The sequence below is a fragment of the Pelophylax lessonae genome, assembly GCF_965119305.1.
Source record: "Pelophylax lessonae genome assembly, chromosome: 8".
Lineage (NCBI taxonomy): Eukaryota > Metazoa > Chordata > Amphibia > Anura > Ranidae > Pelophylax > Pelophylax lessonae.
This window is the reverse complement of record NC_138775.1, coordinates 106,484,263-106,503,353: the sequence shown is the minus strand read 5'-3', so window position 1 is coordinate 106,503,353 and position 19,091 is coordinate 106,484,263. Positions and strand designations below refer to the sequence as shown.

Genomic DNA, 19,091 nt, shown 5'->3' with positions numbered 1-19,091 from the left:
TTCCTGGCTCTGACCCTTGACTTGAACTTCTGAGTTGCTTCTGCTTGATCTACTGTGTTTGACCTCGGCTTGGCTCACCGACTCTGCTTTTACCAGCCTACCCGTGTATGACCCCAGCTTGTTCCAGTTCTGCTTCCTGCTTGCCCTGCTGCCAAGCAGGCTAAGGACACCAGCCCTTTGAGAGCATCCTGCCTGTTCCTGCTGCCATCCGGTGCTCAGCTCTGTGGACCATAACAACTGGCAACACATGTTTCTTTGGGCACTGCATCCCCTGTACCAACTCTAGGGGTGTTCTGCACTTAGCCACAAGGGGAGCTCTCTCAGCACTCCAGCCTCTGACCAGGTATGTGACAGTGGGACAATACATGTCATATATGAAGAAACCAACATGTCTTTGCTAAATGTGCCAAGAGGTAGACGCGTTTCGCATAGTCGCTTCTTCGGGATCTCTGTATCTTGGCAGCAAAGAAATATGGCCTATTCAAGAAAAAACATTACATTTACAACAATTAATACATTAGCATATGTCACAGATCTAGGTATAATGCTGTGCCTTATATATTCACTCATGTATTGTCCCAGGAAAGTTGCAAACGGATGGCGGAAAAGAAGTTCATGCAGACTAAACATATTGCATAGGGCTATAAAATAGCTACACCCTAGTTCTGGGCACCGGTCCTCAGGAAGGATGTGCTGGAACTGGAGAAAGTCTAGAGAAGGGCAACAAAAATAATTAGGGGAATGGAGGACATCAGCTATGAGGAAAGACTACAAGCACTGAACCTATTCTCTCTGGAGAAGAGACGATTGAGGGGGGGATATGATATCAATGTACAAATATTGTACTGGCAACCCTAGCATATAGACACGTGGTCACTCACTAAAACTAGAGGAAATGCGGTTTAACCTTAAAATATGCAGGGAGTTCTTCGCTGTAAGAGCAGTAAGGATGTGGAATTCCCTTCCGCAAACAGTCGTATCAGCAGGGAGCATTGATAGTTTCAAAAAACTATTAGATGGGCACCTTAAAGACCACAACATACAGGGGTATACGATGTACGGTTAACAGCAAACACACACACACATCATAGGTTGAACTGGATGGACTGATGTATTTTTTCAACCTCACTAACTATGTAACTAAATGAGGTATAATAGGCTTGACTCTGTATATTAAAGATCTGGGTATTAGGGAGTGGATGTACATTCCCCAATTTCCCTAGTTGGTGGAGTTGCGGTGGTGGAAGCATGGGAACTCCCCCCATGTTGGTAGGTTATTGTTTTGTCGTGATTTAGGGGCCTCTTTAATACCTGTTGTATTGGCACTGAAGAGGACTATTTGGTAGCCACATAGTCCTGCACCTCCTTTTGGAAGTGGTGCTGGGGTTGTGTGGCCCGCCTGTTTGGTGTTGGTATTGCTATTACATTGATTTAGCAACCCTGAATATTGGCTCTACTATGTGTGCGCGGTTTGCGCTGTGCTGTGCATGCGCAGAAGATTTTATTCTGCGCAGGCGCGTGGTGGTGACCATTGGAGGTTCCAGTGTAAGCCTTGATTGGATGGCCAGGTGCCAGTGCGGGGTTGAATGCATCTGCGTGTACCCCCCGCTGGGGGCAGAGGTGCAGGTGGGCTAATTTAGTGATGTCGGATCGGCATCTAGTCAATGCCTGCACAGGATGATGGCGTCACAGGTTTTTGGCGCCAATATCTGGCTATATAACTGAGAAGGTTGCATTTGTCTGTGTCATTGCTGGTGGACACGTTGAGGCTGCAGACTATGGTGTAAAGACACTTGTATTGTTCACTTGTAGCTGCTTTCTTCTATGCTATCTTGGATTGGACTATTGCTGGTATACATCTTGTTTCATTCCATTATTGTTGGCGGCTTGTCAATGGTGCAGGGCACACTTGAAAATTGTTTCCATTTGTGGCACACGATAGGGGGCTGGCTGGTCCCTCCTTAATGATTATAAATGACATTGTGGTAAATATTGGTAAATTATGCTTCTTTATTTACAGTTTTATACCATAAATTGCCTATTGGTGGGCGTTGTTTAGCGTTTATTTAAAGCGGAGTTCCGGGCAGAGAAACGTTTTTTGGATGAACATACCCCCGGGACAGTCAGGGCTAGCACATTCCACAATGGCTAGCCTCTGATCTGTCCCGGTTCGCACTTACCTTTTAGAAGAAATACTTACTTAGAAATTTTCTTCCACAGCGTTTCCATCTCGGTTATGGGCAGCTGAAGCCGGCGCGGTCCTCTTCTCCGTCTTCTTCCGCGTCTTCGTGTCCCAGAATGCACTGCACCGGCCCCTCTCGTCACTTCCGGTGCGGCGCCGCATTCCTAAACAGCTTCTGGGCATGCCCAGAAGCTGTTTAGCAGGGGAATGCGGCGTCGCCCGGAAATGACGAGCGGGGCCGGTGCGGCGCATTGATTCCTGGGAGCTATGACGTTTAGCTCCCAGGAATCATCGCGAGGCAGGAAGTGACGGGGTGAGCCTCGGCGCTGGAGGAGGAAGCTGTCATAGGTGAGTATTTACGATCGTCAATAAAAAGGTGAGTAAACAAAAAAAAAAAAAAATAACTATCCAATTCCTTTTCAGGTGCGGCATACCTAGCGGAGGGGCACAAAAAAAAAAATCTTTTTTGTGCCCGGAACTCCGCTTTAAATATCTTTGCCATTATAGGTTTATTAACTTGTTCTCTGTATGGACATTAAAGTGTCAACCCTTTGCTTTTGGCCTGTTAAAGCTTTCACGCCACCGATTGCTACGTAAGCATGATTAACAATGGGGTATATATATCGCCATTTATACTGAGTTGTCTTATTGGCTATTTGGGTGTTTGCCCCTTCCTATTTCTTTAACACACCGGGTTGAGCCTATTATACCTCATATGCTATTTTTACAGCCCTATGCAATATGTGTTGTCCGCATGAACTTCTTTCCACCATCTGTGTGCAATGTTCCTGGGACAATACGTGACTTTCCTTCCCTCCCCTTTTCCTCCCCCCCCCTTGGTTTCCCTTCTTTCACTCTTCCTTCACCTTTCTTGGGAACGCCACATTTTCATCACACCAGCCCTTCCCACCTGATATAAAATTATATATGCCCATTACCATTGGTAGCATTATGCTACATCTTTACTATTATGTTACTTATATACACACAACAGGTCTGGAAGGTTCTCCTTTACACACACACACTTGCCTGCCATGGACCCCCCTCTCTGGTTGCTGTCACATTGGGAACCTTCAGCTCCCGGGTCAGACACGACGCACCACTGCCACATAGGAGTTCAACTTTGCCATTTGAGTTTTATTGATCTGTGAGTATTTAGTACTCCTTTGAGTTCTCATTATTTGATTGAATCTCTTTTCATTCAAAATTCCATCCCTACTGCATACTTTAATACATTGTCTTTTTATAGAGATACCTTGAACATATTGATCTCTAAAGAAGGGAGATGTTGCTCCCGAAACGCGTCAGTCCACAATATATATTCTACTGTCATGTTATCTCATTATACCATTCATGTTATTTATGAAATCAAGAGGTTACACCAAGATGTCTGCCAAAACGTGATATCATATTATTCATGTTATATATCATTTGTATTTGAGCTATTGAGCTACACCATGTGCCACTGGGCATATGTTGCCATTTTTATGTATATAATGCAATAAAATCAAATATTGTTTTACTTATATACCCACTTTAGTACCAGTCACGTAACCTCTACGTCATCAGACTTTGCGGGGTTATACCGGGATGATGCCTCTAGCTAGAGGCATCATCCCGGTACCGTTGTTTGAAGCCGACGGTCGGCTTTCCGTCGGTAACGATCGATGCGGCTCGGGAGCCGCTCGATCGTTACCCGGGGGGGCGGGAGGGGACGTCCCCCCCCTCCCGCCGCCTTCCGCGGCTTTGCTCGGGGCTACCGTCCCACCGGGAGCCCCGAGCACCCAGCCGGCACGTCCGCCGGCTGGATGGAGTCCCGATGAATGCCGGAAACGGCATCGATCGGGTCTCCGATGACGTAACCCGGAGGCGGCGTCCATGACGTCACGTCCGGGTTACTGTGCTGCAAAAGGCGGCAGATTTGAAAAACGGCTGTATGCAAAAATGCCGTTTTCGGCGTTTTGCATACAGGGAAGTGTAGTGGAGGGGTCTAGGGTCTTTTAGACCCTCGATCCCTCCATAAAGAGTACCTGTCACGACATATTGCTGTCACCAGGGATGTTTACATTGCTTGTGACAGCAATAAAAGTGATCAGATTTTTTTTTTTTTTAAAAACCTGTAATAAAGTTTAAAAAAAAAGAAAAAATAAATAGGAAAAAAAAAAAAAAAAAAATTTAGCCGTCCCCGTCACCGTTAGCTCGCGCACAAAAAAAAACGTATACGCAAGTCGAGCCGCAAATGAAATCGCTGTTCAAACCACACATGTGAGGTATCGCCGCGATCGCCAGAGCGTGGGCAATAATTAAAAAAAAAGAGCTACACTCTAACTCTAAACTGGTAACCGTTAAATAAATTTAAAGCGTCGCAGATTGAGATCTCTATTGACCGTAGTTTGTCGCCATCCCACGGGGGGGCGCAATTTTAAACCGTAACATGTTTGGTATCTATTTACTCGGCGTGACATCATCTTTCACAATATACAAAAAAAATGGGCTAACTTTACTGTTTAGTATTTTTTAAATGCAGTGAAATGTGATTTTTCAAATTTTTTCCAAAAAAATGGCGTTTTAAAGACCGCTGCGCAAATACCGCGTGACAAAAAATTTTGCAATGACCGACATTTTATTCTCCAGAGTCTTTGCTAAAAAAATATATATAATGTTTGGGGGTTCTAAGTAGTTTTCTAGGAAAAAATACTGGTTTTAACTTGTGAACAAAAAGTGTCCGAAATAGGGCTGGGGCTAAAGTGGATACTGTGCATGTCATTGATTTCCAGCCACTAAGCACGTACCTCATACAAAGTCCCGCGGGCCAATTTCTTGTTTCGATATATATATTTTGGGATGGAGGAGTGCTTTGGTGGGAACCAGACCATTTCCCTTTTTGTACTTGTAATAGGGTGGAAGACACCCACTGTGCCCATCAATGATCTGGTTTCCTCCCGGCTGGCAATGCAACCTTGGTGGCCCCCCTCTCTTTTTGTCCATTTTCCATTTATTTTTTCCTTTTCTTTATAGTATGCAACATCTAACTCATATAGAGTCCTCCCTATATGTAATTAATGTTATATCTTCTTATTGCATATTGGCTCCTTGTGCTAGGTGGTGTTTTGGTCTTTATCCCGGGAGCTGCGATGTACGAAGAGAGGGGGGCTCCGCCCCCCTTGCTGTCCCCACCCCTCCCCTGTTTTGGGATGAGCGGGTCCACCTGTACATCGGCGTCATGCTGCACCTTTAGCGTTGTACGTCAGTGTCTCCACTGACGTACCCGCGCTATTGCGGGTCGTTATATCTGCGGGACGGGGAGGTCCGCCTTCAGCGTTCCTCTCCTCCACGAGATCACAGATGCCTCGGCTCTGTTTGATCTGTTCTCACCCGCTACATGACGCTAGGGTCCCTTTTCCGCTGCCAGCCACAGAGCAACCTGACAGGTTAGTCACTGGGACAATTCCCACCTTTCCCCTCACGATCTCATCCCCTCTTCACACTCACTTTCTTCAGGACAGCACCTCACTGATTTCACTTTTTCCACCCCTCACATCATTTGTACTTTTGTCATTATACACTGCGACTCAATCTTCTCTTATCACCTTATGGCTTTTGGGCTCCCTTCTTTCCCCCCTCCCCTCCCCTCCCCCTCCCCCTTTTCTTCCCCCCCTTTCCTTCCCTCCCCTTTTCCTTCCCCTCCTTCCCCCCCCTGGTTTCCCTTCTTTCACTCTTCCTTCACCCTTCTTGGGAACCCCACATTTTCATCACACCAGCCCTTCCCACCTGATATAAAATGATATATGCCTATTACCATTGGTAGCATTATGCTACATCTTTACTATTATGTTACTTATATACACACAACAGGTCTGGAAGGTTCTCCTTTACACACACACACACACACACTTGCCTGCCATGGACCCCCCTCTCTGGTTGCTGTCACATTGGGACCCTTCAGCTCCCGGGTCAAACACGGCGCACCGCTGCCACATAGGAGTTCAACTTTGCCATTTGAGTTTTATTGATCTGTGAGTATTTAGTACTCCTTTGAGTTCTCATTATTTGATTGAATCTCTTTTCATTCAAAATTCCATCCCTACTGCATACTTTAATACATTGTCTTTTTATAGAGATACCTTGAACATATTGATCTCTGAAGAAGGGAGATGTTGCTCCCGAAACGCGTCAGTCCACAATATATATTCTACTGTCATGTTATCTCATTATACCATTCATGTTATTTATGAAATCAAGAGGTTACACCAAGATGTCTGCCAAAACGTGATATCATATTATTCATGCTATATATCATTTGTATTTGAGCTTTTGAGCTACACCATGTGCCACTGAGCATATGTTGCCATTTTTATGTATATAATGCAATAAAATCAAATATTGTTTTACTTATATACTGTGCATGTCATTGATTTCCAGCCACTAAGCACGTACCTCATACAAAGTCCCGCGGGCCAATTTCTTGTTTCGATGTGATTGGATATATAAGACACAGCATCATACCTAGATCTCTGACATATGCTAATGTACTGATTGTTGTAACAATGTTTTTTTCTTGAATAGGCCATATTTCTTTGCTGCCAAGATACAGAGGTTCTGAAGAAGCAACTACGCGTCGACCTCTTGGAGCATTTAGCGTAAACGCATGTGTTGGGGATGCCTATACGCGAATACATTAATTGCGATACACGTTACATATCACCATGCACGCCGGAGCGAGAACCGTGTTTCCAGACCTCCTCCGTAACGCTAAACTGATGACCTGATGGGAGCCTTTAAAGCATCTCCCATGGAAATGATAAGGTAGACGTTTGTTGCCATTTCACATGCAAATTTAAGGTTTGACATGTTGGGTATATATTAACATTGTGCAACCTCATCTTTTAAATTTTACCAAAAAATTGCATAATATAATGCATTTGTGTGGCCTAAAATTAACTTTGGGATATTTCTGCAGTAATATCATAACATAAATTGGAGCTAAAGCTTTTTTATTCTCTAGTCTAGGGTGTCTGCTTTTAAAAAATATATAATGTTTTGGGAATTTTATGCAATCTTCAGCCCTAAAATGATGTTTTTTTTTAAACGTGCGCAAAATAAAACGGCCCTGGCAGCGGAATGGTTAAAGGAAAAAGGCAGGTAGGTTAAAGTTTAACCACTTCCTGCCCGTCATAGCAAAATGATGGACACAAAGTGGTTGCACTATCCTGACTGGGCATCATATGATGTCCCGGGGGGCGCGCAGAGTGGCGATCGGTGGTGCGGTGTGTCAATCTGACACACCACATCTCCGATCTCGGTAAAAAGCCTATGACGTAGGCTCTTTACCATGTGACCAGCTGTGTCCAATCACAGCTGGTCACATAGTAAATAGGAAGTGCCGTTGATCGGCTTTCCTCAGTTCACGCCTGACAGGCGCGAGTAGAGGAGAGCCAATCGGCGACTCTCCTGACGGGGGGGGTCTGTGCTGGTAATCAGAGCATTGATTACCTGTGCAGACCCTTGCGGGATGCCACTAGAGCCACTAGGGATTTCCCACCCATGGCCACCAGGGATGCCCACCCATGCCACCAGGGATGCCAATCAATGCCCTCCTCATCAGTGCTGCCATCATTGCCATCTATCAGTGCCCATCACATCTGCCTATCAGTGCTACCTATCGGTGATGCATATCAGTGCCTCATCATCAGTGCCTGTCAGTGTGGCCTCATCAGTGCAGGAAAAAACATATTTATTTACAAAATTTTATAACATAAACAAAAAACTTTTTTTTTTTTCAAACTTTTCAGTCTTTTTTTTTTTTTTTGTTTAGCAAAAAAGAATAAACCTTGCGGTGATCAAATACCGCCAAAGGAAAGCTCTATTTGTGGGAAAAGATGACATAAATTTGGTTTAGGTACAGTATTGCATGGCCGCGCAATTGTCATTCAAAAGGCAACAGCGCTAAAAGCTGAAAATTGCCCTGGGCAGGAAGGGAGTAAAAGTGCTCTGTACTGAAGTGGTTAAAGGCAGGCATTCTGCAGAGGCTGGTTCTGGGTTGGCCTCTATCCACTAGAACTGGGTGATCTAGGCGGAGCAAAACAGCCACCGGGGAACCTGGAAACGAAACTGAAGTTAGCAGCTGTAGGCTTAACCATCAGAGGAGAAGGTAGAGGGTACTGTCCTGTGACTGAGCCCCTCACCCACCTACCCCAGAGTCGGGGGAAAAGTCAATGCAGACAGCACGGAGATTGAAAGACACAGCAGGGTAAGAAGGGAGCGGGGACGGATGACTGTGCTGTAGATGAGGAAGTTGAGAAGTTTCAGTTCAGTTGGCACTCTGTCCTGGGTTCCCCACGTGTTGCTGTTATGTTGTGCTCATTGACAGCAGGTAGAATGGAATCAGGAACACATATAAAACACGTGATCTTGTAGTAGCAAACACGAAAACTGACCTTTTATTTACACGTACACTATAAGGTAGCTGTGTATGGACAATGACACTGGAATAGCATGCGATGTTTGTGAGACTGTCAGTGTAATGGGTGATGTATGTATTACTCTGCCTATTATAAGATCGCATTTTGCATACGCTGATATTGGACTGTTTCGGGGTTAATCAGCTGTTGCTAGGAAGATAGTTCTGTTAATAAAGGCGGAGTTTTGAGTTTATTTCCTGTGCTGTCAGCTGTGAATAGCTTTAGTTCTATTTATTCTAGTACTAGAAACGTAGATGGAAATGATGTGTGCTGTAGCTTCATGTCTTCTGCAATGCTCCGTTGCTGGACTGTAGGCTCGGAGAACGAGATTCAAAGCTAAACAGAGGAAACGTCTTCAAGAAAATGGCGGTGGAGACGTAGGCGTGGTTTAGGAAGTTTGCCCTCTGGCGGTTAAGCAGAATGGCTCCGGTGGCTGAGGGGTGTTTCCGTTTGTAGCTTTAGTGTGCTTTTAGTTGTTGTAGCGATGTGGGATTTTGTCAATTTCTTTTCTGAGCAGCTAGTACTGAGTTCCGTTCGTATCAGGGCTTAGGGGAAAGCGGTTTTCTAATGAACTGAACCCGGAAACAGACTTGAGAGGGTGTAAAACGCTGCAAGTCCATCGAAACTGATACTGAAAAAACTTTGCTATATATGATTGGGTGAATGTGACATCAAAGGCCTTAAAGAAACAGGATTGCTGACTCTTCTGCTTCCACCTTGTCTACTGAAGAGACTGTGCTGATCGTTATGATCTCTATCAGAAGGAATCCCAGATCTGTGTGTTTCTAAATTGTGGTGTTTTAGAGCAAATCTGGATCTTGGTTAATTAATTTATTAAAATGTCCTCTAAAAAGTCTGGGAAGAAAAAGCGATCTCGTGGCATGAAGACTGAGGGTACGTCTGCAGAACAAGTGGTATTTGGCTTATTGAGTGAGCTGCTTTCAAGAGGTGTAGAACATGGAGCCTATAAATGGTGTTTACAAAAGAATGCTGACCCGAAAAAAACTGTGTTTGTTAGCGGTGTTCCGGCAGAAATGCCTGATGGAGTAATATGCGCTATTATGGCTAGAACATTGAATCGGGGCCTTGTAGAAATTGTTGATTCTGTGAAATCTGCTGACAGTGTTTACCAATCTCTGCTTGTACAAGCTGAAGGGAACATTGAAAGCGAAGCTTGCCAAACCCTTATTCGTTGTGAAGATTGTCCATTGGGGTATTGGATAATGATAACTCCATTAGAAGACAGTGAAATAGAACTGGCAGAAGTGGACTCGCCATCTGTGAATGAGATGTCTACAGATAAGACCTCAAAGGAACCACTTCTTACCAAGGGGCCGCCAGCTGTAAAGGAACAGCCTTTAGAAAAAAGGGCGCTTTGCTCTGCAGAGGAGTCGACGTCACAGGGAGCTTTACCATCTGCCTTGGCACCATCTAAGCAAACCAAAATGTTACCCCGTGCAATGGAACCATTACAAGTGAGGGAGCCACCACTTGTTGCAAAGGAACCTCCATTACAAGTGTCGACTACAAAGGAACTTTCTTTGTTGGAAAAGGGCCTGCCATCTATGAGGGAGCCTTCTTCAGCAACAAAAATGCCTTTAGTTTGCCAGCAGCTTCCCCCGCCATCGAAGGTTCTGCCAGCTGCAAAGGGATTACCTGCTGTAAAGGAACTGCCTCCAGAAACAAACCCTTTGCCATTTGAAAAGGAAGCCAAGAGGCTAAATGTGCCCATGCCTTCGGTGATAAAAGTTATCCTACCTGCAAAGGATTCACTTCCCTCAGCAAAGGTTTCTTCACCTATAAAAGAGGTGGAGATGATAAATAAGAGTGATAAGTGCCACAAAATTGCTCTAAATGAAGCAGAAAGCCTAAGAGAGCTTCCAACTGGAGACAACTTTGATACTGTAGTTCCTAACCCAAGTCCTGTCATACATTTTGGGACCAAAGATAGAATTAAGTTTCCAGTTCCCAAGCTGCCAAATGTGACATATAATCCAAGTTGGGGAGGTGAGAGCGTTACAAGCATTTCCATCATTCAGTATAACCAATGTGGAGATAAATTCTGTGGTCTCTGTAGGGTGATACTGTGTTGCCTTTTTTTTTTTTTTTTGCTAGTTCCTGTAGTCAACATTCTGATACTATTCTCTTCTGCATATATGTTTAATATTTGTTTCTGACGGTATATTAAGCCCCCATTCACACTACCGCGATGCTACTTCGCACCGCGACCTCCGAGGTCGCGGTGCGAGCAGCGCGCCGCGACCTCGGAGCGGCCGCCACGGACTTCATAACATTGAAGTCTATGGCGGTCGCCTCCTGGTCGCCCCAAAGAAGCTCCGGACCCTTTTTCTAGGTCGGAGCAACTTGTGTCGCTCCTATTAGAACGGGTCCGTAGCTTCCCTATGGGAGGCGACCTGCGGCAACCTGTGAGGCGACCACGTCGCCTCACAGGTTGCCCTAGTGTGAACCGGCACTAAAAGATTTGAAATGTTTTAAAATATTAGCACAACATTAGCAAGGTCAGAAATTTTCTGAATGTGGGCCAACAATAAATGAATAGCTGATACATAACAGGAAAATGATCTCCGGAGACATGTGCCATTGTATTTCTGTTGGATACCGATTTTAAAGATGGATTCACTTTTTTATATTCCAAGCCACTAAGCCAGTGCACCTAAGTATTCAGCTTTGCAAATTAACATTAGCACAATATCGTGAGATGAGGAAAAGGATTACCGTCCTTTTGTTCTATAGCTGCTATCTATATTTATAAATGTGTTTTGTTCATTAAAAAAAAAAACTACCTGGCAGCTATAAAATGATTTTGTCCCTACGTTAATAGAATGTTCAACTTTTTTTCTTTTTTTTACAACTTAAGGTTTTATACTCATTTCTTAGATCCAAGTTGCTTTTTGATTTTTGACAGTAACTATAAAAAATTCAGAGTAGCAGGATGGACATGAACCAATTTCTAATTGTGTATGTGGCTTCTGTTTAAGAAATTCCATTCATACCAAAATTGATTTGTTAAAAGCAAACAGAATTTTGAGTGACATTCATCAGTCTTAAGGAATTGTAAAGTCAGGTTTTTTACCCTAATGCATACTTTGCATCAAGATAAAAAAAAAAAACCTGTGTGTAGCGGCCTCCCCAGCACCCTTTAATACTTAACTGAACCCTTTCTTTTTCCAGTGATGTCTAAGAGTTCCTTTGGCCATCTGGGACACTCTCTCTCTTGATTGGCTGAAACACAGCCGCTGCGCCATTGGCTCTCGCAGCTGTCAATCAAAGTCAGTCAATGGGGGGAGCGAGGGTGTGGGGTAGAACGGCAGCTTCATGTCTGAGTGGACACACGGAGTTGTGACTCGGCTCGGGTGCCCCCATAGCAAGCTGGAGGGAGGGGCCAGGAGCAGCAACGAGGGACCCGAGAAGAGGAGGATCCAGGCTGCCCTGTGCAAAACCAGCTGCACGGAGGAGGTAAGTATAATATTTTTGTTATTTAAAAAAAACAAGACTTTACTATCACCTGTAAGTCAAGTAAAGGTATATACTATTGAATGTACTAACAAGATTCTTATGAACAGTGGCTAAGTGGTTAGAACTGCCACCTGGCAGCACTAGGGCTGTCTTTTTGAAACTCCAGCATTGCTCTAGCTGCCTGGAGTTTGAATTGTCTTTCTGTATGCTAAAGACATGCTGGTAGGTTAAAGTGTTTCTAAATGCTCAAGGTTTTTTACCTTCATGCATTATATGCATGAAGGTAAAAAACCTTGTGTGCATCAGTGCCTCCAGCCTCCCTAAAATGTACCTTGAGCCCTGTCTCGATCCAGCGATGTGCACAAGAGCTTCATCTCTCCGAGGCTCTCCCTCCTCATTGTCTGAGACAACAGAGAGCCATTGGCTCTTGCTGCTGTCAATCACAGCCAGTGAGCCAATGAGGAGAGAGGACTTGGGGCCAAGCCGCTGCTCTAGTTGGGAATGAACATGCAGAGCAGCGGCTTTGGAATGAGGCTGCTTAGGTGCCCCCATAGTAAGCTGTTTGCTCTGGGGGCACTTGGCAGAAGGGAGGGGCCAGGAGCACTGGACTCGAGAAAAGGAGGATCTGGGCTGCTCTGAACAAAACTCCTGCACAGAGCAGGGGAGTATGACATTTAAAAACAACTTTCCTTTTGAGATTACTTTAGTTGGCTTCTGTCTAAATTGGCCCTTGTATACACTATATTACCAAAAGTATTAGGACACCTGCCTTTACACGCACATACATTTTAATGGCACCTCAGTCTTAGTCAATAAGGTTCAATATTGAGTTGGCCCACCCTTTTCAGCTACCACTGCTTTTGCTCTTCTGGGAAGTCTGTCCACAAATTTTTAGGAGTGTGTCTATCGGAATGTTTGACCATTCTTCCAGAAGCGCATTTGTGAGGTCAGGCACTAATGTTGGATAAGAAAGCCTGCCTCACGGTCTCCGCTCCAATTAATCCCAAAGGTGTTCTATTGGGTTGAGATCAGAACTCTGTGCAGGCCAGTCAAGTTCCTCCCCGCCAAACTTGATAATCTATGTCTTGTATGGACCTTGCTTTGTGCACTTGTCCAAATCATGTGGTGGAGGGGGATTGGGGTATGGGTTTTTTTCTTTTCAGAGGTTAGGCTTGGCCCCATTAGATCCAGTAAAGGGAACTCTTAGAGCGTCAGCATACCAAGACATTTTGGACAATATGCTCCCAACTTTGTGGGATGGCCCCTTCCTGTTCCAAAAGGACTGTGCACAAAGCAAGGTCCATAAAGACATGGATGAGCGAGTTTGGAGTGAAGGAACTTGACTGGCCTGCACAGAGTCCTGACCTCAACCGATTGCTCTAATTCATCCCAAAGATAATGTTCTGAGACTGTGAGCCAGGCCTTCTCGTCCACATCCGTGCCTGATCTCATAAATGGGCTTCTAGAAGTATGGTCAAACATTCCCATAGACACTCCTTAACCCTGTGGACAGCCTTGCCAGAAGAGCTGAAGCGGTTATAGCTGCAAAGGGTGGGCCAACTCAGTATAGAAAATATTAGAACTCCGCGCTTATGGTCTATTTGGGTATAAATATATAAATACGTAAATATATAGTAGAGTTTAGGCTGCAGCCACCCTAAATTATAGTCCAGAGGGCTATATGGTGAATATGAAAATGAGGTAGGGTGATGGCGCTGCCTAGTATTTGATGAGGAGTTTAAGGTGCTGATAAAAGGTGCTAATGAGGGATAGGAATATATATAATGCACTAGAAGTCCAGACTATGGCAAAAGAGCACTAAAGGTACAGCCGTATGGTAAAATCCAAAAAAAGGAATATAACAAAAAAAAAAGAAAAGTGTAGTGTGCAAATATGCTAGGTTGGTATATCAAAGTGATATGTGCATATATGTGTGGGCATAGAAAGTAATATTGAAAACTTAGTTCACCTAGAGCAATGTGAACAGTAAATATAAATATAAATATAAATATGTGCGTATCAAAACTTAGTTCACCTAAAACAATGTGAACAATAAATATAAATCAGGTGTGGTGTATAAAGTGATACATGCCTAAGTGACTCCACACATTAATGTTCACAACATAAGCTGTGTCTAGATTTAAACCATACAATATAAAATTTATAACCAAATGCAGTATAAAAACTATGAACAAATAGAAGTGCTCTGTGCGTATCGAAATACCCCAAGTGTGATCACACACTGGAGTATGAAAGTGCAACGACAATAAATATATACAAATTATATAATAAGTAATAAAAAAAGTCCAAAATTGGTGATAAGTGCCTGTAAACAGGTGCTGTGACCATAAAAGGAATAAATATATATAAATATGTAATAAGCACAGTCCAAAATTGATAGCAGGTGACGGTTTTCTTCTAATAAACTATAAGGAGTGACCCCGTGGTGGGCGGTGAGGTGCTAGGTGACCCCTCTAGTGAATAGCGCACTCACCAGAAATACCCACCCCACACAGGGGTATAGAGTGGGTATATAGAGGTATCCAGTGGCCAAAGAGATCCTGGTATCCTCTACAGGTCCTAGGTGGGGGCGTCCTGGAAGGGTCCTAGATGGAGAGGAGATTCCCCAGGGAAAATGACTGGGATCTACTAGGCTCCTGCCAATGGGAAGTGGGCTTTCCAGATATCCACAGGGGGTCACTCGTAATGATGTGTCAAAGTATAGGGAATAACAGAAAGGCACATAGCGTGATACCGTCTAAGCAGTTTATTCACAATTTAAAACATAGCAGAGGTACTCACATTTGTGCAGTAATAGATAGGCATACAAACGAGCGGTGGAGCGCGATGCGGTCCAAGCCTCGATTTCAAAACCGGAAGTGATGCGACACGCTGTACGCGTTTCGTAACAGTCAGTCTTCAGTCGGGTCACTTCCGATATCTTCCCTAATATACATGCGGGTAGCTAAGCAACGAATTGTCAACAGGTCTGGTGTGTAGTCCGGAGGCGGAGCTGTACACAGCGGGCTACTCTAAAATGGAGATATTTGTGATAAATCAGAATTAAGATGGTAAAAAATATTGGTGGTATAAAAATATTTGGCTGGTGCTAACACAGAACCGAATGGGATGGTCTGTATCTATCGCACATATGCAAAAAAAAAAAATATATATAATATATTAGACCTGGACTAAAAACCTATATATTTTAAATACGTTTGAAGCTCGAAATACATTGCATGTATATAATTGGGAAGAGAAAAATATCATAAAAATGTGAATTAACATATAACATTTAATATACATGATACATAAAGTTTATTAATATTAAAAACAAGAATAATTAAGATGTGTTATAATAATGGAGATAAAGGTACTGTGGGGAGGGTGAGGAGGACCTCTAGTGGTGTTTTGTAGGAAGTGCGATCATAATGTTGGAAGATAATGTGATTTATTTTAGCAAGTATCATAAATGTTATGTTAAAAACAATAATGTTGGACAAGGTATTGAACAGGTTGTTTTAAATGTGTTATATTAAAATTGTTGTATGAAAAGCGAATGTATTAAGTGCTAAAAATATATATCAATGGATTCCACATGTAGAAAGTGTAAATGTATACATACATAGATATGTATATACATAAATTATACGTATATAAAGTATAGAAGAAAATCTAAAATGAACATGTTAATGGGTTCCACATATAAAAAATGTATGTACATGGAATTACACACAGAAATGTGTTACTAATTATAAATATAGATATATAAAATGAATGTAAGTAATGTAGGATATGAAATATAAAAAATGTTAACATATAAAAATTTTGTGTAAAATGTAAATACTCAGAGATGGTAAAAAATACAAAAATGGTATAAATACAAGGGTGTAGAAATATTAAAAATTAGAGATAAAACAATTAAGATCAATATCTAAATTGAGGCCTCTGGGTTGTAGTGTATTCAATCTATATATCCAGGATGTCTCGTTTTTTGGAAATTTTTATCTTTTTATTTTCTCCTCACCAGTGTCCGGATATAGAGTCAATGCCGCAGAAGGTAAGACCACTAGGATCCTTGTTGTGTTTTTCTGCAAAATGTCTAGACAGACTATGTTTGGGAAAACCTTTTCTTATGTTCTTAATATGTTCCCTTATTCTAACATATAGGGGCCTAGTGGTCCTACCGACATATTGCAGCCGACACGGGGACTCGATAAGGTACGTGACGTGATCAGTGCGACAGGTAATTAACTTATTAATTGTGAATTCTTCTCCCCTAGCTCTGGATTTGAATTTTAAAGTTTTCCTGGGTTGTGGTCTATTGGTTTTACACGCGAGGCATCTATTACATCTGATAAATCCTTTTATGTCATTGAACATTTTAACTGGCTTAGGGGGGTCTATCACGTTGTGAACCAATTGGTTCCGTAGGGAGGGCGCTTTCCTGTATATGAACTTCGGTTTACTGGGTAGGATTTTTGATAAAGTTCTGTCTGACTTTAATATTGGCCAGTATCTCTTGATAATGCGTTCTGTTTCTCTAAAGTTTCTATGGAAACCGGTGATAAAAGCTATATCCTCTCTTTTGTTGTGCAAATGGTTCTTATTTGTTAGTAGGTCTTCTCTGTTCATACGTGATACCATTTCCCTAGTTTTAAGTAATATTTCTTTGTTGTATCCTTTTTCAACGAATCTGTTAAGTAATGTTTTGGATTGTGTCAGGAAATCGTCTAGATTGTCACAGTTTCGCCTCATCCGAATGAATTGACCTTTTGGAATATTTCCTTTCCAATTCGGGTGATGACAGCTCGTAATGGGTATTATTTATCAGATGTAAACTTTAAAATTCAAATCCAGAGCTAGTGGAGAAGAATTCACAATTAATAAAGCCCCGTACACACGTACAGATCGTCGTCATACAAACGTTCGTCTTTTCTCCCCGGGATGTCGGTGTCTGTTGAAAAGTGCAAAGACAGCACAAGGACAGCACAAGAAGTTTGTCCGCAGACTTCAGCTGACTGCAGAAGTGATGTCATGTAATGGTTAACTTTCCCTGTGTTTTTTATTTTCTGAGCATGCCCAGTCTTGCAAATCTGCAGTCTGTCGGCTGATTTCTGTACTGACAGGCGAACAATCGTCCGTTCTGGTGTCCGCAGACAAAAATTTTCATGTTTGCAAGAAAGACTCTTGTCCGCGGATTGTGCGCAGACAGCTGTCGGAGGCACCATACTAACACGCGTACAATCGGCAGATCTTTCGTCCGCCGACGTTTGTATGACGACGATCTGTACGTGTGTACGGGGCTTCAGTTAATTACCTGTCGCACTGATCACGTCGCGTACCTTTATCGAGTGCCCGTGTCGGCTGCAATATGTCGGTAGGACCACTAGGCCCCTATATGTTAGAAAAAGGGAACATATTAAGAATATAAGAAAAGGTTTTCCCAAACATAGTCTGTCTAGACATTTTGCAGAAAAACACAAGGATCCTAGTGGTCTTACCTTCTGCGGCATTGACTCTATATCCGGACACTGGCGAGGAGAAAATAAAAAGATAAAAATTTCCAAAAATGAGACGTCTTGGATATACTGTATAGATTGAATACACTACAACCCAAAGGCCTCAATTTAGATATTGATCTTAATTGTTTTTATCTCTAATTTTTAATATTTCTACACCCTTGTATTTATACAATTTTTGTATTTTTTACCATCTCTGAGTATTTACATTTTACACACACATTTTTTGTATTTTAACATTTTTTATATTTCATATCCTACACTACTAACATTCATTTTATATATCTATATTTATAATTAGTAACACATTTCTGTGTGTAATTCCATGTACATACATATTTATGTGGGTGCACTCATACATTTTTTATATGTGGAACCCATTAACATGTTCATTTTAGATTTTCTTCTATACTTTATATACGTATAATTTATGTATATACATATTTATGTATATATACATTTACACTTTCTACATGTGGAATCCATTGATATATATTTTTAGCACTTAATACATTCGCTTTTCATACAACAATTTTAATATAACACATTTAAAATAACCTGTTCAATACCTTGTCCAACATCATTTATTGTTTTTAACATAACATATTTATGATACTTGCTAATATAATCGCATTATCTTCCAACATTATGATCGCACTTCCTACAAAACACCACTAGAGGTCCTCCTCACCCTCCCCACAGTACCTTTTATCTCCATTATTATCACACATCTTAATTATTCTTGTTTTTGATATTAATAAACTTTATGTATCATGTACATTAGGCTACATTCACACCTGAGCGTAGCGTTTTTCGCGCGTTTTTTACCGCGATTTTTGCGGCGTTTTTTACCGCGATTTTTACCGCGATTTTTGTGCAGGCGTTTTTAGATTGAATAGAGATCAATGGAAAACGCCTGTAATCTGCCCAAAAAGAAGCTCATGTACTTTTTTGAGCGTTGGGCGTTTTGTATACAGCGTCAAAACGCTCAGATGTGAACAGGGGCCATTGAAATGAATAGGATTTGTGTTGTTGGGCGTTTTGAGAGCTGATCCTAGAGCAGAAAAACGCCCCAAAAACGCCCCAAAACGCCTAGATGTGAACGGAGCCTTAATGTTGTATGTTAATTCACATTTTTATGATATTTTTCTCTTCCCAATTATATACATGCAATGTATTCGAGCTTCGAAAGTATTTAAATAGGTTTTTAGTCCAGGTCTAATATATATAATATATATATTTTTTGCATATGTGCGATAGATACAGACCATCCCATTCGGTTCTGTGTTAGCACCAGCCAAATATTTTTATACCACCAATATTTTTTACCATCTTAATTCTGATTTATCACAAATATCTCCATTTTAGAGTAGCCCGCTGTGTACAGCTCTGCCTCCGGACTACACACCAGACCTGTTGACAATTCGTTGCTTAGCTACCCGCATGTAT

The 19,091-nt window shown here is 42.3% G+C and overlaps 1 protein-coding gene across 1 annotated transcript in view; it reads left to right on the top strand.

The window, feature by feature from the left end:
- Nucleotides 1-9,462: 9,462 nt before the first annotated feature.
- LOC309561587 (zinc finger CCCH domain-containing protein 7B-like) overlaps nt 9,463-19,091 on the top strand; it is a 604,923-nt gene continuing 595,294 nt past the window's right edge. The window contains exon 1 of the mRNA XM_082265580.1: nt 9,463-10,650. Coding sequence (XP_082121706.1) covers nt 9,483-10,650 — 1,168 coding nt within the window. The 5' untranslated portion in view covers nt 9,463-9,482. The remainder of the gene's footprint in view (nt 10,651-19,091) is intronic.